General features: G+C 38.3%; 3 protein-coding genes across 3 annotated transcripts; 1 reads left to right on the top strand and 2 right to left on the bottom strand.

The window, feature by feature from the left end:
* Positions 1-5,457: 5,457 nt before the first annotated feature.
* Positions 5,458-8,644, bottom strand: LOC104760653 (putative inactive receptor kinase At5g67200). Its single transcript, XM_010483611.3, has 2 exons — positions 6,772-8,644; positions 5,458-6,210 (listed from the first exon to the last, which is right to left on the bottom strand). The coding sequence occupies exons 1-2, from the start codon at positions 8,171-8,173 to the stop codon at positions 5,588-5,590; spliced, it is 2,025 nt and encodes a 674-aa protein (XP_010481913.2). The 5' UTR covers positions 8,174-8,644; the 3' UTR covers positions 5,458-5,587.
* A 5,566-nt stretch (positions 8,645-14,210) lies between these two features.
* LOC104760652 (uncharacterized) lies at positions 14,211-15,332 on the top strand. Its single transcript, XM_010483610.3, has 2 exons — positions 14,211-14,351; positions 14,641-15,332. Exon 2 carries the CDS (start codon positions 14,642-14,644, stop codon positions 15,119-15,121), a length of 480 nt encoding a protein of 159 aa, XP_010481912.1. The 5' UTR covers positions 14,211-14,351; position 14,641; the 3' UTR covers positions 15,122-15,332.
* A 777-nt stretch (positions 15,333-16,109) lies between these two features.
* On the bottom strand, positions 16,110-18,927 carry LOC104760651 (putative cysteine protease RD21B). Its single transcript, XM_010483609.3, has 5 exons — positions 18,132-18,927; positions 17,335-17,570; positions 17,086-17,226; positions 16,531-16,980; positions 16,110-16,438 (listed from the first exon to the last, which is right to left on the bottom strand). The coding sequence occupies exons 1-5, from the start codon at positions 18,619-18,621 to the stop codon at positions 16,352-16,354; spliced, it is 1,404 nt and encodes a 467-aa protein (XP_010481911.1). The 5' UTR covers positions 18,622-18,927; the 3' UTR covers positions 16,110-16,351.
* Positions 18,928-23,570: the final 4,643 nt, after the last annotated feature.

Raw genomic sequence — 23,570 nt, 5'->3', positions numbered from 1 at the left:
ACTTGAGAGCCAACAATATCCCAATATTCCTGATAAAAATGCCCTGTCATGCCATATGCACTTGGTGTCTTGTCTCCTTGAATGCTAAAGGTTGCAATCTTGATTTCCGCACTAGAAGGTGATTTAATCAGCTCATTGTTCATCTGCTTCGTAACTCGAGGAGTCATACCATCAAGAGCATCCGATATCGCCTCAGGATTTGAAGTGGAGAACATATTACGAAAATATGACACCGCTATCTCACCTTTAGACCCTTCTGTAAAATGCTCCACACCATTCTGATCTCTAAGAGACAGGATTCTGTTTTGGACTCGACGTCGTTGAACGCTTCCATGGAAGAAACGAGTGTTACGATCACCATCTTGCATCCACCTCTCTCTACTTTGCTGTTTCCAGAACAACTCGTATGCTCTGTAAGCTTCTGCTAGTTCCCACCGTAGATTCTTCATAAGATGAAGATCCGGCTGTGACTTAGTGCTTTTTGCATCTAGTTGCAGACGAAAACAAGAAATGTTCTCTTTAGAATTTTGTTGAGTTGATTTCTTCCACGTCGAAAGAGCTTTTCTGCAACCAGCAACTCGATTTAACACGGTTTGTGATCCTCGATCATCGCCCCTAGACCATCCGTCCTTCACTATTTGAGCAAATTTCTGTTTAGACGTCCATCATCTTTGGAACATAAATCGGCCTTTAGTCGTATCATTACCACCAACGAACCTCAGCAAAAGAGGTCGATGATCAGAGCCAACCCTCTCTAAGAACTCTGCTTGAACTCGCGGGAAAAGATGAAACCAAGCTGCATTTCCCAAAGATCTGTCTAGACAACACTGTATCCACATCTTATTGCGTTCCCCTGCCCACGAGAACTTGTTACCAATACTAGTGACCTCCCGTAGTCGGCAATCAGAGATCATATTCCTGAACGGATAGAATGACGATTCCGACCGTGCTGGTCCCCCAAGCTTCTCAGTATTATCAACCAACTCATTAAGATCCCCCAGAACCAATCAAGGATCATCTCTTGTTGTACCAAGGGAGATCAAATTATTCCAAACTATCTGCCTCTGCTGATAAACTGGATCCCCATAGACACAAGAAATGAAAAAGTTGATTGCTCTTAACTTAACTTCCACATCAATTATCCTTGTATCCGAACTAAGAACTTGAACTACATAAGTCGATTTCCAAAATAGAGCCAGGCCTCGACTTAGGCCTACCGGATCGACTATGTGCGAGTTCTCATAATCTAACGACTTTTGTAGATTCACCACGTACGAACTGGAGTTTTTTTGTCTCCAGGAGGAACAAAAAGTCCGGGAAATGTGTACGCCTCATCTCCCGCAAAGTAGGAATTGTCAAGGTGCCCCCAAGTCCTTGACAATTCCAGCTCATAAAGCTTATACTTGCACCAGGGTTCCTCATAGGGAACCACCGTATCATCACCACGTTTGGCCAGTTTTGATGATATTAAAGCCTCATATGTAGCTTTTCTTTTTGAAGAAAGTACCTCATCAGAATCCTCTGTTAGCACAGGTCTATTCTGAATAGCTTGAGCCTTATGTATCCACTTGTTTGGGCGACGTCGTTTCTTCAGTTGTTAAGGCTTGGGTCCGGTAGTACCTGTAGAGAAATTATCCCTCACTTCCGTAGATCCCACGTTTACCGCTGAAGTTGTAGCATAAGACACAGCCGAGGATTGGTTTGGAAAGGCTAAACGGTCTAAAGCACTCTCTGATCTCAAAACCGGAGCCGAGTGTGCTTCTCCGGAGATTGTATCAGATCTGACACCTTCAAAGTTGAAGACTAAACCTTTTCCCTTGTCCACATTTGTAGTGATAGTTGGAGGTGCCTCCAGGCGGAGAAAGCGTTGTTGGCCTTCAGTGTCTCCCTCCAAATTCCACACAAACTGACGTACTCTCTCTATATGAATCTTCTTCAGCTGAGGATCTGCAACTGATAGATACTGACGCATCTCGTCCAAGACAGGTTTAGCTATTTTTGGCTTACCTGAAGTTGGATCAATACCCACATCTGCATCCGTCAAGACGCCAAACAGAGGGTCGTCTTTGCTGATCTTCGGGATTAATCGACTCGGAACCAGAGTTGCACCTTTAATCCCTCCCGTAGCAAGAATTTGCCGGTTCACAGGATTAAACGGACATCTTTCCTTATCATGTGTGAGTCTTTGGCACTGATAGCATCGACGCCTGATCCTTTCATACTCAATTCCAATAGCTACCGTTTCACCTGATGGGAGTTGGAGCTCTCGAGAATTCTTTAAAGGTCGACTTACATCAAATAAAATCTTGACCCTGACATATCCTTTACTCAAAGGTTTTAGGGGGTCGAAAGCAACATGCGTGACTCGACCAATCCGCCTTGCAATCTCCTTATGGTATCCGTTGTATTATAGTTCACCGAATGTTTCTCAGTCGGATCCATATTGGTAGAACCTTCAAATAATCTTCTGGTGGCTTTTCCACCCATCTTTCCAAAGTGACACTCTAGTCATTGAAAGTCCAGGCACCAGTATCCAGTACCGTGGAGAGATCTGACTCTGAGTCAAATATGAATTGAAACCTATCATTAGGTAGAGCAATACCCCTTGCCCGGTTATAGACACGCCACATACGTGGCATTTCATGAATCATACTAGACATTTTTTGATTTTCTGGACACATAAGCTTCCCGATGATACTACGTTCATTATGAACGCAAGAGCTAAACTGAGGAAGATCATGTAAAACAATTGGCTGGTCATCTTCAAGCGACATCTCTTGCAGAGCTCTGTCCAAAGCGTACTCCATAGATTATTCCACACGTAAGCAACCCTAGAAATCGAGTGCAGGTCTGGGGTTTATTTTCTGGCGGCGTGGTGAGGCTGAAGAAATAGGTTATACTTGAGTCGTAATCGTCAAAGGTTCGATAAATATAGTGAAATAAACTGAAAATATCCTATCAGATCCGGCGAAAACGAAGATTTTCCCGGTATACTTCAGCTTTTTCAATAGAAGGAAACCCTCTATATGAAAAAGAGAGTCCTAAGCTTTTTTGTTTTTTCTTAATTCAACTTTTTATTTTTGTTATACTTATTTGATCAAACTAAAACTTTTATAGATCCCTTATTTTTTGTTATAATAACTAAAAATCAGAATAGAATCTCAAACACTAAACAAAACAAAATAAATATAACAAACAAATGGTCATGAAGTGTATTGCGGGTTAAAAAAATAATATAAATATTTATCCGTACAACAACCAGAAAATTTAGTTATTTCTTTAGTTACAAAACATTTAATATTTAACAAATAAATAACACATAAATATAAATTATAATAAAACTTATATGCCCGCGGTGTACCGCACGTTAAAATCTAGTAGGAATGAATTTTTGAATACTTGATGAGAATATTAATACATTTTTGTAATATAATTAGTTTAACATACGGTAGAATTGTTACTTATTAGATAACATCATATGCGATATTAATATATTTTTAAAATGATAGTTTTTTGTCAAGAAATTTCAAATCTTTACAAAACATGGTTTCTAGTTGTTTTTAATTATTTTAATACTAACTCATATATTGATATATATATATATATATATATATATATAGATTTTGTATAATAATATACTAGGCTAGTACCCGCGCGCATTAGAATTTAAGAAAAAACAGTTTTGATACTTTAGGATATAGTATTTTTTATTTAATATTTTTAATATTTGGTAATTGAAATTTCTAATATTTAATAGTTGACATCTTAAAATATTGTTTTTTATTTTTAGAAAAAAAATTTATGATATTTTTCTGGATTGTCATGAACATGTATTGGAGACCCATATATTTCAATTTGCATATATAAAGAAGGGTTTACCTTCTAAAGATCCATAGTTGTTGATAGAGGATATGAGAGAGTTTGGTAGAGAGTTTGAACATTTTTTTAATTCTAAATTGTATATGTTTTTCCTATTTATAACCTAGCTAATTATGTATCCAACTGATAATAACATATAATCAATCTTTAGAATGTGTTCGGTCGTATATACTTTGAGTTATGGTTTCTTGATCTAAATAGTATATTTCAAAATAGACTGAAAACAAAAAAATTAGACATTCTTGTGCATCTGAAATTGTTTTCCCAGCTAAAATTATGGGTTAGTACAACTTTGTTTCTGACAAAAAAATATTTATTCTAAAAAAACTTTGCCAATTTTGTTTTATCAGATCTTTCTTGTACATGATATTGACATTAAAAACATATATTAGAAAACAAAATATACACTCATGATTTTCTAAACCTATATAAACGAGATGCTTTAAATTTTTGCACATTTCGTGTAGAACCGCGATGAGAGGTAGTTTCGCTTTGAACGTGACTTATTTCCAAGTTAACGAGGTGAGGACTTAAACTCCAGTATATCCAACTCGTTTATTTAATTATTTGCATTGATTAACTTCTGATGAATTCTATATACACGAGGTGCTAATACCGATCCTAAGGTTAAGTGTAAATTGATGCAAAATGTGCATTGATTAACTCCAAAATCATTGTTTCAATAATTGTAAATTCTAAAAATCAAAACACATGAATTTTGAAATAACATGTTTTATCTTTGGATTTGAATCTATCTAATTTACACTTTCAAATTCATTTAAAATATAATGTGGATTTTGAAATCCAAAAACAAATCATTAAATGAATAACATGAGATTTTAACAAGTATTTGTAAATCATAGAACAAATAACATATAATTTTGATAAATATTTTAAAATCAACGATTGAATAACATATGATATTTGTTTGGATTTCCAAATCCATTAAAATCATAGAACCAATAATCCCTCTTAATTTACACAAATTGAAAATAATGCACCTACCATATCTAAAATTAGGTAAATATTTAGTATATTTATCAAAAATAAAACTTTTTCAAGAAATACAAGAATATTACTGTTCATATCTTTCAAACTGCCACCATTTCTATCACTTTGATTCTCAAACAGTTCACAGTTGCTTATACTTTAACTACCAATATCTCCATCTCTGATAAAGTCTTGCACTTTTCTTCCCCTCACAATAAACATATTTTGTTCATCTTCAGCTTTCTTACTAAATGATTTATAAATTTTGTTACTACCATAATTATAATCACGTTCAGTTCATTTCCATGCTCCATAAATATATATATCTATATCTATATATATATCTATATATATATATATATATATATATATATATATAGCTCTAGTCCAAGTAGCAGACTTGCACATTTTCTTGAAATTGAAATTACTTTTACACGATACCTTAAGTCCTTTAAATTCTCATATTGAAACTTGTATTAAAGGCTTTAGGCTCTCTAGTCTCTACACATATAGTCTGAACTCGCTTAATTTTTAGTTAACGATATTTTATGATTTGAAGAAAATATCAAGACCTAGTAGTAAACGGGGTAACGATAAGGAACCATGGCATTAATCTAAAACCGCCACTGTTACATATAGTTTTAAGATTAGTGAAAGACATAAAAAGAGAGATTTAGTTTAGAAAAAAAAAAAAGTAAATAAAAATACTGTCCTTAAATTAGGAGCTTCCAGAATTAGTAGAATCCATAACAAGTTCACACTCTTCCATCACAGCCGCTTCTTTAATCTCTTGCAACATTTTCAAAACTTGCCACATCGTAGGCCTCTGCTCCGGCGATGTTAAGCTACAAGCCACCGCGACTTCAGTCAACATCCCAAATTTGTCCCTATCCTCTCTCCAGTTCCCACTCTTCTTCTCACCTTCCTCTCTCACTTTCCTAACCCATTCCATCATCCCATCCAACGTCAAAACCGGAATCTTCGAAGGTTGTTTCCCTGTCAAAAGCTCCAAGAGAAGAATCCCAAATGCGTAAACATCAGCTTTAAGAGATTGGTAATTTAAACTCTTGTGTCGAGCTTCAGGGGCTTTATAAGCCGCTGCATCGACGTCTTCTTGACCATCACCACTGGATGCTAGAGGAGGGTTTGTTGCAAGAGCAATGAGACAGTAATCGGCAATACAAGCTTCGAAGTCTGGTCCAAGAAGGACATTGGAGGATTTGAGATTGCCGTGAACAAGCTGCCATGCTTGGTGGATGTAAGATAGACCCTGAGCCACGTCTTCTGCTATCTTCAAGCAAGATGTCCAGTGCAATGGTGTTGCTCTTGACGATTTTGTACCTACACAATATCATATATCAACTTTTAACATAATTAAGCTTTGAATATACTAAAAACCAAACAAAACGTTTAATATAAGCTCCTCAATGCTCATATTGTAATTAACTAACTCCATATACCAAATCTATCACATTCCTCTTGCTAGACATGGACATGCATAATGCATACAAATTAATAAAAACTATAAAACACACATCTCACAAGTCTATTTCATATATATTATTTAAAAAAAAATTTCCAAGTAATCACTAATTATTAAAAAAAAAAAAGAGATATCTTGCATTGAAACTTTTTTTTTTTAATAAATCACTTCTGAATTTTCTGAAACAAAATAGTACCAAAATTTGAATTTTCAATTAAAATTTTGAATTTATTTTTAAAATCAATAAATGTGGCCACTGAAGCTAACTGTACAGTAAAGTTAAAAAATTGACTGAACAAAGTAAATTCAGAAGTAGTAAATATAATACAAGCATTAATCACGCAAACCAAACAAAATGCTTGATGTCTTCAATGATATAAATGTGAAAATCCAATGTGAGAGGGTTTACGAAAGCTTACCGTGGACAAGAGACGAGAGACTGCCATTTGGCAAATAGTCATAAATCAAAAGCCTCTCTTCCTTAGCTTGAAAATAAGCTCTGAGTGGAACCAAATTCGGATGCCCCAAAGCACCAACTGATTCCATGTGACGCTCAAATTTATCTCTCCCTACACCCGCTAATCTAATGGCGTCTAATCTCTTAACCGTCACGATCAAACGGCTGTCAAGCAACGCCTTGTAGGTGGTCCCAACTGTTCTTCTACCCAATAACTCAGCCGATGCTGTCATTAGCTGGTCCATCGTATACACGTGCGCCTCACCCGCGCAGAATACTAAACTCCCGCTTTTTGTCGCTTGTAGCTTCTTCACTTTCTCCTCGATCTCACTCTCTTGCTCAATCGCCGCCGCTACTTCCGCCGTCTCTGCCGCGTCGAATGTGACGACCGCCGTTGATTCTTTTCCTGTTTTTGACTTCTCGTTTTTGTCTCTCCGTCGTCTCTTCACCGCGCCGATTAGGCACGCGATGGATATGAAGAGTATAAATGCGCCGGATATAAACGCTAGGATCACCACGAATCGTGAATGTTTGCCGTGATTTGGCCGGGATAGTCCCACTCCTCCGATTTGCGCGATTTGACCGAGCATTTTAGCCGGTGGTGGCGGCGGTGGCGTCGTAACCGGAGTGAAGAACTTGGGTCTTGGATTGCATTCTTTGTGAACGATCTCGCCGCAGAGATTAGGGTTTTTGAGAAATGAAGAAATACCGAACCGTAACAACACGGCGGTTACTGGTACAGCACCGGTTAAGTTGTTAACCGAAACGTTGAATGTATGAAGTGAGGATTGGTTTAGAGCAGGGATGGGACCGTTGAAGCGATTCGAATCGAGACGGAGGTAGTTCAACCGGCCGGAAAGAGCTAAACCGGGTGGAATTAGACCGGTGAGGTTGTTGGAGGAGAAATCGAGAGTTCTTAACCGGTGAAGTGCGAGAACCGAGAGGGGAAACGAACCGGAGAAAGAGTTGTGATCGAGAAATAACGATTTGAGATTAACTAAACCGGAAAGATCCGGTATAGGTCCGGTTAAGGAAGTATTTTTAAGACTGAGAACACGGAGCTGGTCGAGTCTATTGACTGAGTCAGGAACGAGTTGACCTCCGAGATAAAGATCTTCAATGACCAAACGAACCACTCTGTTTCCATAGCACGTAACACCCCACCATTGACAGAAGTGAGAGCTTGTGTTTATCTTGTTCCACAGATCAGCTTTGGACTTGAAACGTAACAAAGCAGTAACGTCGCGGTGATGATGAAACGCCTGTTTTGTGCGGTTTAAGGAAGAAGAAGACGAAGCAACAATAGTGAAGAAGAAACAAAAGAAAAGGAACCCAGAAATGGGTAAGTTACAACGAAGAAGCATAGCTTGTAAGAATGTATTAAAGAAGCATGTTAATGTCTCTGATTATTACATATGAAAGAGTTTTTAGAATGTAGTAGTAGAGAGAGAGAGGTGAAGAGAGCAGGAGGTACGTGACAAAAGGATGTAAGACACAAGAGAGTAGCTGTCGGGGACTGGAAAGTTTCAGAGTCACGTGAAGACTGAATAAAGCAAAGAAGTTGAGTAATTATTATATATAGTATTAATGATACTTGTATTAACTGTTGAAACGAAGTAAAAAAAAGCATAGAAGATGAAATATATTAATGCCGATTTTGTAGGAAGAAAGCTAATACGGGAGATCTAACTCTTTTGTTTTCTTTCAAAACCGGATCTAACTACGGTAGCGAAAGAAACAATAGTATTATTATGTTTCAGTCTTTCAGATAGATTTAGGCAACAATTATTAGTACAGGTTGTATGGTTGTTGACACTTGAAGCTAGTTAAAGTGAGAAAAAGCCAAATCTATTATTTTTGTACTAGTAAGTAAAGTAAGTAAGTCATTTTGTTTCTCTTTTGTTTTGTTTGTTCATGTTTTTGCCTTGAATTGAAGATTCAATGATCAAGTTTGTTTGAGTATTATTAAACATGGTTTGGACGTCGGCAAAAACAAAAACATGGTTTGGATAATCTTAAACATGGGTACGGACTGTTGGATATGGGCTTTGCCCCCAACATTTATAGAAGCCCAAACAGGAGATTCTACGAAGTTTTGGGCCTGAGGTCTTGGATTTGGCCCGCCGCAGGGGTAAAATTGTCATTTTACGAAGGGACAGAAGAAGCCCTAGGACAATGGCCCACTATAAATACCAGAGATCGTTGTCACAGAAAAGAATCCACTTTTTGGGTAATTAGAGCTCAACCTCACCAGACAGCGCCGCCGGCAAACACCGCACATTCACTAGCACGCATCAAGGACCAATACTTGCCACATTTGGCGCAACGATAACATCTCAAAAAAAAAAAAAAAAAAAAAAAAAAATCGTCACACGCTCGACAATATCGAGCTCACGGGATAAGCCGGAAGCAAAAGCCGCACCTAGCTTGCACATCGTCGCCCTGGACAGGTGTACGATTTTAAATGCGCTCCGCATGGGTGCAGTGATGAAATAATCCACTTCCTTACTTTGGTAGGACATTTTAAGCCGAGCCCAGACTCGCAATGAGCTAGCAGGAAGTGGAGTGAGTAAGCCGAGACCCCGACTCGCACACACGTAATTCCTGCAGCACCCACAAGGTAAGCCGGTCACGCGTACCGCACCCAAAACAGTACAACAAGTCCGTCTTGTCTACTCAAGACGTTTCGGGGAAAAACATATCCAGGATAAGCCAGGAGACGTCTTGCACTGCAAAATATGCCCTGTAAATAAGAAAAACGTCGCATCTCTATTTTGAGGGTAATTTCGCAATAATCTAACTTTGCGCGACAAAAATCAGCAATAATAAACCTTTACGTGAAAATCATCAATAAAAGTACGAATGACCAAGCTCATAAAGCAACCAAGTTCGCAATAACTAAAAAAAAAAAAAAGGGGGAATAAACGATAATTAGAAGACGTATCACTCTTGAGTAGTCTCGTCGGTGTCTCCGATAACAAACTCCGGGATATGCTCAAGATCATCTTCACGACATGACTTCATGTCTAGGTGCAATCACAAAAACAATCTAGCCGTTTTGTATGCACGCCTCAACACCACAACTTCCACGTATGCACCTAGAAATGTCAAGCTAAGTCATCTCGCCATTTCGTATGCGTGCCTCGATGCCACGACGTTCCCGTATGCTCCTCGCTGTATCACCTCGCCACATTTCCACCAAAATTTCGATTTCGTCAAGGCCACTCTCAAACGCGCGATACTGATCGTCCCCAAGCTCCTTCGGAACATCTCCAAAGACATCATCTCCGGATGCCATTGCGCGAAACCTTGCAAAACTAACCAAGCAACCAGTCAGTACTAAAGCAACAGGACACCGAAAGCGCAATAGGTTCCCGATAGAACGAGCACAACCAAATGAACTGCGTACTGCGTACCGCGTACCGCGCAATGCGTACTGCGTACCGCGCACTGTGTCCTGCATCCTGCATACTGCGTACCGCGCACTGCGTACCACGTACCGCGCACTGCACACTGCGTATTGCGTCCTGCGTACTGTGCACTACACCCTGCGTCCCGCGTACTACGTACCATGTACTGCGTACTGCATACCGCGCACCACGCACTGCACACTGCTTACTGCGTCCTGCGTACTGCGCACTGCACCCTGCGGCCCGTGTACTACGTACCATGTACTGCGTACTGCGTACCATGCACTGCGCACTGCGTACTGCGTACCACTTACCGCGCACTGCGCACTGCATACTGCGTCCTGCGTACTGCGCACTGCACCCTGCGTCCCGCGTACTACGTACCATATACTGCAAACTGCGCACCACGACCCGCGTACTGCGCGCCATGTACTGCATATCGCATCCTGCGTACTGCATCCTATCTCAACGAGACACCTGCGAGAACACCATCTCGCCAATCGAACACATGTGCGAGCTCGCCATCACATCTCGCAGGACCATCAATCTCGCCTACGCATTGCCGAGAAACCACCAAGCAAGTCTCCACCTCGCCACTACCGTACGGAGCCCATCGCTCCAACAACATTCATTTGAATCTCTACCTTCAAAATCTCCACCTTTCCACCGCGAATCTTGGAGCTCACCTCTTCACTACTTCGCCCAAGAATCCAGCACGCCTCGAATAGAAAAGAGCACTCCTCGTATCAAAATCGGCACGCCCCGTGTAAATCTCGCCACCAAGTAATCCACCTCGCCGCGGCACACCGCACCACCGTCTCACCAAGTGCGCCGTCAATCTCCACCGCATGTCCACTGCACGCCATCAACGCGTCTCGTGTGGGAATCGGATCGGGACGCCTCACGGTCCAGATCCGGACGATAAGGCACGGCATCACGGCAGGCGGGACCAGGACGCCTAACGGTCCTGGTCCGGATGACGACACACGGCGTCACGGCAGGCGGGACCAGGACGCCTAACGGTCTTGGTCCGGATGACGACACACGACATCACGGCATGCGGGACCAGGACGCCTAACGGTCCTGGTCCGGACGACGAGCACGGTGGTGCGCCAGGGTGAGAAGCAATCGGCGGATTCGGCCAGATCTGGCTGGTCGGGGAGCGGCTGTCCGACAAGGAGCGTGTGGAAGTGGAGCGACGGAGGAGTAGGAGCGACGGAGGCCCAGATCTGGAGCGCAAGATGGCGACACCGGCGGACCAAACCAACCTCATCAACGGACGAGGAACCGGCGGCGCAGGCCTGAGGCGGCTAGGGGAGGACCCTCCGCGGCGGCGGCGGAGACGAATCTGGCGAGACCATGGCCTTACATGCCAAAGTCGGAAAAACAAAAAAAAAAAGAAGAAGAAGAAGATAAGGGAGAGAAAGAAAAGAATTTACCTTTTGGAAGAGAAGAAGGAGATAAGAAGTAAAAGAAAGTCAAGGAGACATATTTATATGGGAGGACCAGCGCGTTGACTGAGATAAAAAGGAAAACCCTAATTTTTAAGCTGTCTCCACTTCCCGCGCCACAGGAAACATACAGAACACGCAAAACTTCCCGTTTTAAAGCCCAACGGACCTCGAAAAACGTGCGCAATGCGCTATTCATCCCGGAATCTCCCGGATGCCTCGAAAAACGTGCGCAATGCACTATTCATCCCGGAATCTCCCGGATGCCTCGAAAAACGTGCGCAATGCACTATTCATCCCGGAATCTCCCGGATGCCTCGAAAAACGTGTGCAATGCGCTATTCATCCAGGAACCTTCCGGGAGGCCTTCAAGCTCTTAAAAATCTTTTGTTCCTTCTGCAAGACGGACCTAGAGACACATAACTGTACCCGAGGGGCTCAAGCAAGCCATCGCACATCGGACTAGGGGGGACCATTGTTGGATATGGGCTTTGCCCCCAACATTTATAGAAGCCCAAACATGAGATCCTACGAAGTTTTGGGCCTGAGGTCTTGGATTTGGCCCATCTGGCCGCAGGGGTAAAATCGTCATTTTACGAAGGGACAGAAGAAGCCCTAGGACAATGACCCACTATAAATACCAGAGGTCGTTGTCAGAGAAAATGATCCACTTTTTGGGCAATTAGAGAGAGAAGAACAATTATTTTCATATTAACTGCGCTTAGCTCCTTGATTGTCATTTTCCGTAAACCCTCACTTCAATTCAACATTAATAAAAGGACTAGTTCCGATTTATTCCCATTAAGATTCGTATTATTAATATTGTCGGTTTCATACATCAACACGGACTAAACCCAAACTAGGATTAAAAATCATGTTCAGTAGACTTGGCACTTGTCTTTGTTGTGTTGCAAAGTGGAAGATCTTGGAAATTAATGGTCGCTTTCTAGATGACGGAGCTCACGCCTTAAACCATCCAATTATTTATAAACTTCCTCATTGATGAACAAATTTACCCTTTCGAAATAGTCAACAGCTAGCTTGAAAAAATGTTCTTCCAACAAAGGTACGACCAGACTAGTCTGTGTGCATATTCCTGATGTGGTATGAAGAATATTGAAATCTTATTGCGATCCGGAGACCGGAAAAAGGCAGGTGAATATAAGTTTAAACTTGTAGGTGGGCATGGAGGTTACCAAGTCATGGAGAAAAAAGTTCGACAACATGATTTCTATCTCTATCTCATATGAGATTCTCTGGTTCGTGTTAACTTTGTAGATGTGAGTTTATTTTAATCTAGTTTTATAATTTTGTAATCTTAGTTAATCTCGAGATAGTATGTAATTCATCAAATTATCATTCATTTTTGTAGGTGAAGTAAGTGAAAAAGATCATCAATCAACCAATGCAATACGTCTATCTTGAGAATGAGGAAACTTTAGATTATTTTTCTTTTCTGGTCGAACTGTCACAATTTTGATTAAGCAACAGCTAATTGAATGATCTTGAAGATTCATTAGTTCGATCCTATAGTTCTTTCTTTGTAATATAAATACGTTGTTGATTGCTTTGCTCGTGCATAACGTGCTCACCTCAAGAATTAAATAGATCAACTGACAAAAGTGATGGAGATGATCTAACATGGTTTAAGGTGTTTAATTCTATATTGGCATGGTCCGTTTTTCTCCCTTTTAAGACTGATGTTGTTTATCTATCATTTGCGTGTATAAAACGGTAGAAATATTTATTTCTAGGCATTCAGATATTTGGTTTAGTATTTTTGTTTTCGGATAATTTGAATTTTGGGCTTATTAATTATTCTTTTTTTTTTTTAGAATTTTGGTTTGGTATTTTTGGATTTTCGAGTAATTTTGGATATCTTCGGATTTTCGAGTAATTTTGTTTTCGGATTTTTAGAGGTATGTTTAGATATTTGTCAGTTTTTTGGATATAAAGTATTTTTGTTTTATTTGGGTAACTAACGGTAAATTTTAGATAATTTCAAGGTTTTTGGTTCAGTTATTCTGGTAGTTTTTTGGTTGTACACGTATTGTTTTTATCTACTTGTTATAAAATTAGCTAATATTTTTAGGTATAATTCAGATATCCATTCGATTTGATTCAGTTTTGATTTTTTTTTCGGTTATTGAGTTTCGTATCCATTTGGTTAGTACGTCAATTTTAATTCGGTTTCGGTTCCTCTCGGTTTGAGTTGGATTCGATAGAATACATTTGGACCAGTTTTTTCACCAGGACTAGATAAATAATCATGATCTAATCTACATGTACCGAGCAGATCGGGCATTTGGCCCCAAGGATAAACAACAAATTAATCAATTTTCTTAGATATTAACTTTTAAATAAAATAAATCTAAATTATCAGTTTTACACTTTTTTTAGTTTTTATATAAAATTTCCCAAACTAACTAAAAACCAAAAATTCGAATTAGTGAAAGTTCGGATTAATCAAAAACTTTGAGTAAATTATGATAATTATCCATTTGAACGCAATTTAGATAAATTATAATTGAAGGGCCCAACTCAAGTGGCTTCTTCTTCATCTGTAATTAGATAAATCCAGACTTAAAAAAAAAAAATCTAATGCTTCAAAACCCTTGTTGGTTCTTCTTCTCGCTCCATTAATTCATCTTAAGCAAGCTTCTTCGATCTCCCTCGTGTTGGTAATTCCTTTTCCCAAGTCCTGTGTTTGATTTCATACTTCACCTAGATTTTAGATACTTATGTTTTAGGAAATGTGACCCTTAATTTCGTTGCAATCGCACTGTTTTTGCGCATTCTTTTCCAAGATCTTGTTTCTTGAAGAAGCATTATTCAATTTATTTTTAGAATTTACTAAGAAACAAGCTTCTTGGCTTGTTTTATAATGGTAATGAAAAAGAGTTGAAATTTTTGACATTTTCCCTGTTGCATTCAGATAAAAAAGGTTTCTTGGATATTGATTGTTTTCAGGATGGCACATTCTTTGAGTTTCATCTCCACCAACTTGAACAGTTTAGTCCTTAATCATCATCAGTGGCAGAGTTTTGGAACGTCTGTGTTGTCGCCATCAAAATGTAAGAGGAAAATTGCAAGAAGGGTTAGAGCTTTGCAAGAGACTGAAGGTGGTCCAACTCCAAGAAGATTGATCGACATTATAAGATCGGTTCCTGAAATCTCTAGGAATTACTTCAAGAAGCCATCAAGGAGAACGCTTTTCGGAGGAATCTCGTTGTTAGGTGGGTTCTATGTCGCGCAGACTATCTCTCTGTCGTTTGGTGCTTTAGGTGTGAATGATGTTATCGCTGCGGTTTTGTGTGTTCTTTTGACAGAGTATGCGACTAGGTTCTACTATAGTCGTACCACGGTGACGTTTCCGATTGCTCTACTTAATAATTTCAAGATGGGTTTCACTTATGGTCTCTTTATTGACGCGTTCAAGCTGGCTAGCTGACTTTTGTTTGCACGACAGAAAGAGATTCAAAGTGTAGATGTAAAGATTAAAATCAAGCTTTTGGAATCGTTTGAGAACTCCGTTACATGTTTTTTTTTTTCCCTTGATGTAATATTGTTATCATAATTTTTGTATTCAAGCAACCGAAAACTTCAAAGTTAGAGAGAATCTGTAGTATGCTAAAGGGTTATTTCTTGTTAGCTATGTGAAATACTTTGCCTTCTCTTGTTTGTGCTGCAAGGTCAACGTGTCCTGCCGTGAGAACGAAAAACGGCGAGTACACTGCAAAACAGTGTTGATAAGAGAAGTAGCTAAGAGACATGATGAATGGATGGATGGATGGAAGAAGGCATTCTCGGCTAAGGACATTGCATCTCTTGATGAACTGTAATACTGTATCCCCCCTGAGAAGCATTAGACTGAGCCAACTTTGTTGCTTTCAGAGAATACTTCACTACTCCAATATCATCCTGGGAGTGACTTAATCATTCGAGAGAGAGAGAGAGAGAGAGAGAGAAGAATTGAGTGTTGTCGAACAAGACTGGAGATTCATAAAACACTGGCTCAGGCAGAGAAGTATCCAAGTGTCTGAGTTCACAGAGAAAGGAAAATCACTGGTCCTAAACATGTAGCTCTTTAAGTTTTTTTAACCCAATATAACAACGAAGAGTTTGGTGTATGATACAAAACCTGACTCTCTCAACACTTATATTAGCTATAGGTGTTAAAGCTTTAGTCACCGGAGCCAACATTGCTCTGTCTATTCTCTGAAAGTCCCAAATCCCAATCATAGACAAACTCGGCATTTCTTGATTCACGACAGAAAAGCCACTAAACACATCATTTAGTGACTCATCATTCACTATATGTCGTCCACTCCAAGACCAAAAAAAATTCTTTCGAGCATTGGTCATTAGTGTTTTAAATAGATATGCCTAGTTGGTAATTTGTGAGTGGAGGGAAAAACTCAAATCCAAATATAGCAAAGTGAGAATGAAAAGTGAATTTTATATCCATAATAGATCTCGATAAATAGCAAAGTTGAAAGAGATTCAATAACCGAACCCATATGTTTTGAGTTTTGTTACTTTAACAATGATGAAACTGAATGCAACTTAGGGAGAGATTTTATATGTACAGAAAACCTCAGCAGCAGAATCAGCAATTTTTAAAATTTGAACAACAACATAAAATGCTTTTGATGAATCCTCAATGTTTCAAAGCTTTCTCTTAAGCAATGTGCTTTCTGCTCTTTGCCCAGAACGGTATTGCGTGTGTACGCTTGAGAGCCTTCACGCTCAACGAACTGTTCTTGCTCTGCCAAAACCACAAACATTTCAAAATCAGTTAAAATATTCATCAACAAAAGTCAATGCTCTTGATACCAATAGTGGTATAAAGAAACTAACCTTCAAACAGGCTCCACGGTTAGTGTCACAAACCGGGTAGTCATGAGGACAGCATGTAGAGTTATCATCGCAGCAAGTAGCAGCTTCTTCCGGGCAACATCCCCAACCGAAGCAGTACTTACCGTACTTGAAGAGACAACAACAAGTGTTGCTCTCAGGGCAAGAGAAATATTTGTCACATTGGGTTGGTGGCTTAATGGGAGATGGTGGTGACGGGCCAGGGTTTGGCGGGTTCTGACCTTTCTTGATTGGATACGAAGCCTCCATCGCGATACCACACTTTCCAGTTGGCTCTGCGATGTTACGTGCCATCTTTATGTATCCGCTCTCGCCCCATCTGTTTCCCCATGAGTTTCTCACAATCCAGTAGTCTTTTCCGTTCTCAGTTCCGTAACCTACAGCCACAACTCCGTGGTCTAGCTCCGTTCCACAGATTCCATCAAATACACCCTGAAAATAAAAAGACCAACCAACATTTTAACATCTTCAAAATCAAGATAGTGCAAATGCTTGCCTAGCATTTTCTTGAAACAATTGAGTTATATTATCTCATACCGAAGAGTAGAGCTGGAAAGCACGACCACCAGCTTCAATGGCGACACTAATAGGCTGGTGAGCCAATGCTTTCTTTAAAGACGCCTCGCTGTTCTCAGGCACATCCTCGTAAGAATCAATTGTGACAACCTTTGCATTTTTCTGCAACCATAATAAAAAAAGAAACAGAGAAAACTTCAGTTTCAAAGCCTAATGATTTGAGGTTTCACAAAACAAAAATGCACAAAACCAAACAAAAACTAAACTAACCCTGTTCTGATCACAACGACCATCAGAAGCCTTGTATGGATAATCCTGTTCGGTATCAATACCACCATTTTTGATGATAAACTCAAAGGCATAGTCCATCAAACCTCCATTACAACCTTGGTTATACGATGTGTCACAATCAACCAGTTCTTGTTCAGACAAAGAGATTAAATCTCCTGTCACAATCTTGTTTATTCCTTCCACGGCTCCAATAGTTGAGAACGCCCAACAACTCCCTAATAAACAAGAGAAGATTAGTTACAATCAATCAAACTGTCACAATCAAACGCTAACATATATACCAACCAACCAAAATATTCGTCCCCACCAGTCAGTCCTTTTAAATTCTTGAAAAAAGCAAATCTCGTATGGGTCCATAAAGTCTTTAAAGTTCAATGACCATAAGGTCCTACCAAACGTTAAACACAAACGTATCATCAAAAACTTTAGTAATTTTCCCAGATTTGACCATAATTATGCATCTCCATATATTTCAAATTCTTGGTTTAGCGAAACGTACACCTAAAAGTAAAAGTCAACACTTAAGACCAAACTCATCATTCCCCGGACAAGTTTCAATATATGTCCGAAATCTTTATCAAAGTTTTTTGAGAAAAAAAATAGATTATGAAACAATCCAAAATTTTCGATACTTTTCACATAAACACATTTCAATTCTTTAAAATAAAAAATAGATTCGTCCGTTAAAAAGTTCAGGAATTTGTGGGATTTTTTCCAGATTCTTTTTTTTTTTTAATCCAAAAAATAAACCAAAAAAAAAAAGAAAGAGATCATACCGCAGCTTCCTTGATCTTTGACATCGGCGACGGCACCTTCTTTTCTCCAGTCAACGGAATCAGGAAGGGAGTCACCAACACGCGCCTCATACCGATCACTGGTTTTCAAAACCCTCTTGGTCGGTTTAGCACCAAGGTACATAGATCGGTACTCTTGGTTGGTCAAATCAGCGAACCGGTTTAAACCGAGTTTATAACTGAGGTTTTTGGTGTTATGTTCATCGATGAAACGGAGGTTATCTTTAAAGATCTCGAACCGTTGATCCTTCTCTGCACCAAGAACGTTATTCTGGTTCATCTTCTTCTTCCCATGTTCTACCAACCACGCGTCGTAGATTCTCTCAACCTCCGCGTCGCTACGGCTTGTCACGGTGGTGGTGGTGGTGATGTGGTGTTTCTCGTCGTATGTGATGATAGACATGTCCATGGCATATGAAACGCCGATCATGGCTAAGAGAAGGATCATCGGAGATAACTTTACGAATCCCATTTTTTGGAGAAGAAGAAGATGAAGATGAAGATGAAGATGAAATGTTTTTAGACGATTTGTTTGATCGAGACAAGAGAGATTTGTGTATATTTAAAGGAGAAACTCAATTAGCGTCATAATTAATTATTAATTAATTTTGGGTCCACTTTTCAAAGTTCTAAGAAAAGTATTTGGGTTTTGTTTTTTTTTTGTTTTTAATTTGTTTGTGTGGGGCTAGTGGAGCCAATTATAAGAAATTCGGCGGTTAAACAAATAAAAGAGAAGTTGTAGGTTCAAAATGAAAAGAAAAATAATTTGTGAAGATTCAATTATTTTTGATGGAGGTGAGAATGAATAAGAGTGATTAGTAAATTATTTCTTACCTTTTCCACTTTTGGATTTCTTTTTATAAGTAATCCTCTATATATATCTATATTAAAATTTAGTTATTTGGAAATATTATAAATAAAACTATTTATAAAATTAATAACATAAGATTTATTCATCTATACATGATACTGGATTCTTTTACCTAGCTGTTTCTGAAATAAGCATCATTATTACTTAGTTATACGTTTCTTTATTTTTGTTTTAAAAGTTTTGTTTAATTAGCAGAGGCAAGGTGAATAAATAAGGTGAATTGAAAAAAAAAATTGTAGGATGGAAATAGGAATGTAATTTTGTGAAGAGTTCATTCCACTTTTCAAAATGTTTAAGTATTATCTTCTCATGTGTTTACTACAATTTTGAAAATAATATTACAGTTTTGTATTCGTATCTTTTTCAACTAACATGAACCAAACTATCCATATAATTAATATCATATCTATTATTTATTATTAATTTAATAAAATAGCTTAAAACTATAGTTCGATTAATCTTTGTTTAATCTTCAATTTCTTTACTAGACGCTAGGTCTACTCTCATCGCTCGACTAGCACCTAGCACATAGCGATTTTTTAAATAAGGGTTCTAGTTATTCCGAATTTGGGTTTTTAGGATTTTAGAAAAATTTCTATTCGAGATAAAATATTATTTTGGTTCAAATATTTTAAGTTTTTATTTTTAGACGATTTTTTGGTTCAGATAATTTTTGATTAGTTTGATTCAATTTTATTTGGTTTGGATTATTTAGTATAAAAATTTTTGATTTCCTTTAAATTATTTTATAATTCACTATAGGTTTAGGTATGAAAATTTCGATTCGGGTTACAAATTTTTGTCCGAGTTCAAAAGTTTTTATCCAACCTCGTTTTGAATATCCTAGAAAATTTAATTATTAATTAAAATAGAATTCAAGAAACTAATGGTTTGATGAAATTTAATTATTAATTTAATTATCTATCTACTCCTGCAATGTTTTGAAGTTTTTGATCATACAGTTTGTGTGAAGCTACTCTAACAGAGAGCATTAGTTAATATGTTTCGTAAGTAGGCAGTCTTGAATAACACACTAATGTTGTGTTTGTGAAACTTACAATGACTGTATAATATCAATGACTGCCACTTGGTTCTTGTACTTGCCACTTGGTTCCATGTGTTATATCAATGACTGTATAATATTCTGCGAAATGGGAACCTATTCTTGAAGTTTTTCTTTGGCCTGATTTTTTATTTTCACATTTTGTGATTCTCCTCTTGAGCCCACCAAAGCCTGTTTCCGATCACCACATTGCTTTCTGTTATTGGCTAGTTACTTTGTGTTTCTTTTTGTGTACCACCTCTCGGAGATTTCGTTGAATATTTTTTGTACTTTTCTTGGTTTTTTGTTCTTCTGCTAGATCTTTGAGAAAAGTCCAGTTGAATAAGTAGTACTAGTTTGACATTGTTATCTTATCTCCTGGAAACCAGCAACTTCAGTGCAACAAATAAGTTTAGGATAGACTTTTGGAGATGGGGTTCCAGAAGCAGGTGAATTACATATTCTCTCGCTTGCCAAAGCAGAGGAGGACTGACCTCTTTTCAGCTACACAAACAGAAGGTGTTGAAGAGCTCGCCAAGGCTGGGCTTTGGAACTCTGTGAGAGTTGAAGTTCGAGTTAAGTCGAAGTCGGAAGTTACTCTGCAGATTCTTCATGACTTGTTCATGCAGTATATTCATTTTCAAGTTTTTATAAATATACAATATTAAAAATATTAAACAAAATTTATTATACTATAATAATTTTCAAAATATTAAATTTGAATTAAGGACCACAATATTAGATACTGCCAATCCATAAAAACAGAAAATTTCTTAAGTTTGTTAACTTCACTTTTATTCACTTTTATTCAAAATTAATGTTTTTAGCAACTTTGCTTAAATGCATCCAATGGAGATGCTCTTAGTAGTGGTTGTTAAAATATATTATAAGAAGGACTTGAGATATTCTTTCTCATTCATTGTTTGAGTTAATTTTTTGTTGACAAAAAAAACAAAAAAAAAACTTGAGATATTAAAAAATACTTTGTATAATAGCCTTTTATATTTAACATGTTATATCATTATAATATTTTGATTGGCTCATGGCATCGTTTATGTTATAAGAGATTCCTATGGGGCCACTAAAATTTTAGAGTTAATATAAAAATAGCAATACCCATTGTAGTTACATAAAAATAGCAATACCCATTGTAGTTTATCATCATTCACATTAGAATAAGAAACTGTATTATTGAAAAAAGAAACGAAGAAAATGAAACTTTCTCTTGCGTGGAGAAGACACATAGTGGGACTTTTTCGTTTTGAGTTAATATAATTGGTTAACAAAACTGTTTACTTACAAGTCGTATTTTAAGATATCTGTTGCAGGTTGGCGGTGGAGTTTGTGATGTGAGCCGTAGAGCCACTGTCAGGGAGCCATTCAGTGCCGTTAGTGAGACCATTACCCTCAAAGATACGCATAGCAGCTAAAACTGTAGCCTGTTGTTGGACATAGTCTTCATTGAAGCGGTTGTAGCAATCATGTGCACTGTGACCATACTTGCCAGAAATTTGACAGGTTGGTTTAGAGGATCCTGTCATCTTGTGCTGACCATCTTGTCCAGGTGTATCGCGACCATGTTGTTGAAAACCACGACCCCGAGTGGAGTAATTGCCACGACCTTTGTAGCCACCACCAGATCTGCCACCGCGGTTACCAGAACCTCCTCTGTCAAAGTAGCTACTTTGAGGTGTAACCGATGAAGCTGAGGAGTAAGTCTTGAATTAATGTTCAATAACCGTAGAAACATTAATTCTTTTTCTAATCCAGACAATAAACCATGAATCTTCTCTAAATCGGTCATAGGAAAACCAATAGAGTCAAGCTGATCGAAGATTTGCTTAAGTTCGCTAAGATACTCTTCCATAGTTCTTCCTAGCTTAATACAAACACGTAGGCGATTCTGAAGTTCAAACTTCCTAGTAGTAGACACTCTATTAAACTTATTAGCGAGAGCAGTCGATACCTCTTGAGAAGATTGCATACCATAGACTACACGCAAGGCAGGTTCAGACAGAGAGCTGAAGATCCATGCCACGACAAGCTGGTCATTTCGAACCCACTTGGTAAAGTCCGGATTAGGCTCTATGGTGACCCCAACAACACCAGTAACAGAACGAGTAGTTTCCAAACGAGAGATTGAGCCATTGACGTAGCCCAACAACAATTGTGGAGAAAGAAAGGACTCGAACTGATTCTTCCATAGTAGGTAGTTGGATTCAATAAGCTTGAGAGTCACAACCTGAGATATAGAAAGAGGAGCGGAAGAAAAAGACTCTGTTGTAGTCATTGAGGCGTACTACCAGAGCTCTGATACCATGAAAGCAAGAGATGAAGCTCTAGGTTAAAACAGAGTAATGGTGGCTCAAAGATATTTTTCTTCTTAGATAATACTTCAGGTTACATCACATTGCTTTATATAGGAGGAGACACATGATGACCTAATGATTACAAAGTAAGTAGATGTCTGACAAGTGTCTCCATCAGTTGCACAAGATCGGTGAGGCAAGAGCAGAGAATTGGTTTCTTGTTTGGACCATAGTGTGAGCTGTATTTGTTGTCACGTCCGTACATTGCAGAGCACATGGGATGAGTACTTTTCCTTTGTTACCGTTAGAGACCAGAGTGAGTAAACACACTGCATTGGGCTTGATCATATCTTCAAGGCCCAACTTTGTTTGTTGGACTGAGTTTTGGACTGAGTTTTCAGTGGTCCTCCTTACACGTATGATGCACTGGTCGATCAACAATATTTGTGACCTCCTATATAAAAAATATTATTTGTGACCTCCTGGCTGATTTTTAGGTCATAGGCAATGGCATTATAGTGACACTCACAGAGAATAACAGTCAAGGCATTATTTATCCTTTAAATAATCTTGCCATGCCTCAGAAAATGATTCATTAGTTAGCTCCTTACTTAAAACTAAATTACATGTTCCTAATATTTATCGTCTTTTACTTTGGAAAGAATTTCAACAAGAACTCTTTTTCATTCTTTCTAATATGTGATTAGCTAGATCCTATTAGAAGCACTACCATTGCATAGATTTGTTTCCCAAGTAAAATGAGAAAATATATCAACTTGATGACATCTTTGAAAACACACAATTCATCTTTTCCGTCATGTACGTGCAATACTATTGATCAAAGTAATCCAGTTACTTCTCCATGTGAATGTTAAATTTTGGGCTTATCTTGGAATTCTAACTAAAAACCAATTGGCAATTAGTAGATTGACCCTAACATTTTATATATTAATGATAGTTTTATCAAACTTCAGATATGGGACTTGGATTGCATTCCAACAATCTCCCCTTCAAACCAAGGACCAAATATTGGATTTTAACACGCCTCCTCGAGATGATAACTTCATCTCGAACCGATCCCACTTGGACCAATAATAAACCCCTTCTTGGACCCCCATTATTCGGGTTAACAAAAGGCATGTCTGTATCCACTTTTCTAGATCCACCAGAATTTTAATCTTGGGCTCTGATACCATGTT

The sequence above is a fragment of the Camelina sativa genome, chromosome 18 (genome assembly GCF_030686135.1).
Source record: "Camelina sativa cultivar CO46 ecotype springtype chromosome 18, ASM3068613v1".
Taxonomy (NCBI): domain Eukaryota; kingdom Viridiplantae; phylum Streptophyta; class Magnoliopsida; order Brassicales; family Brassicaceae; genus Camelina; species Camelina sativa.
Note: the sequence above shows the minus strand (reverse complement) of the source record. Positions and strands in the feature narration are given on the sequence as shown.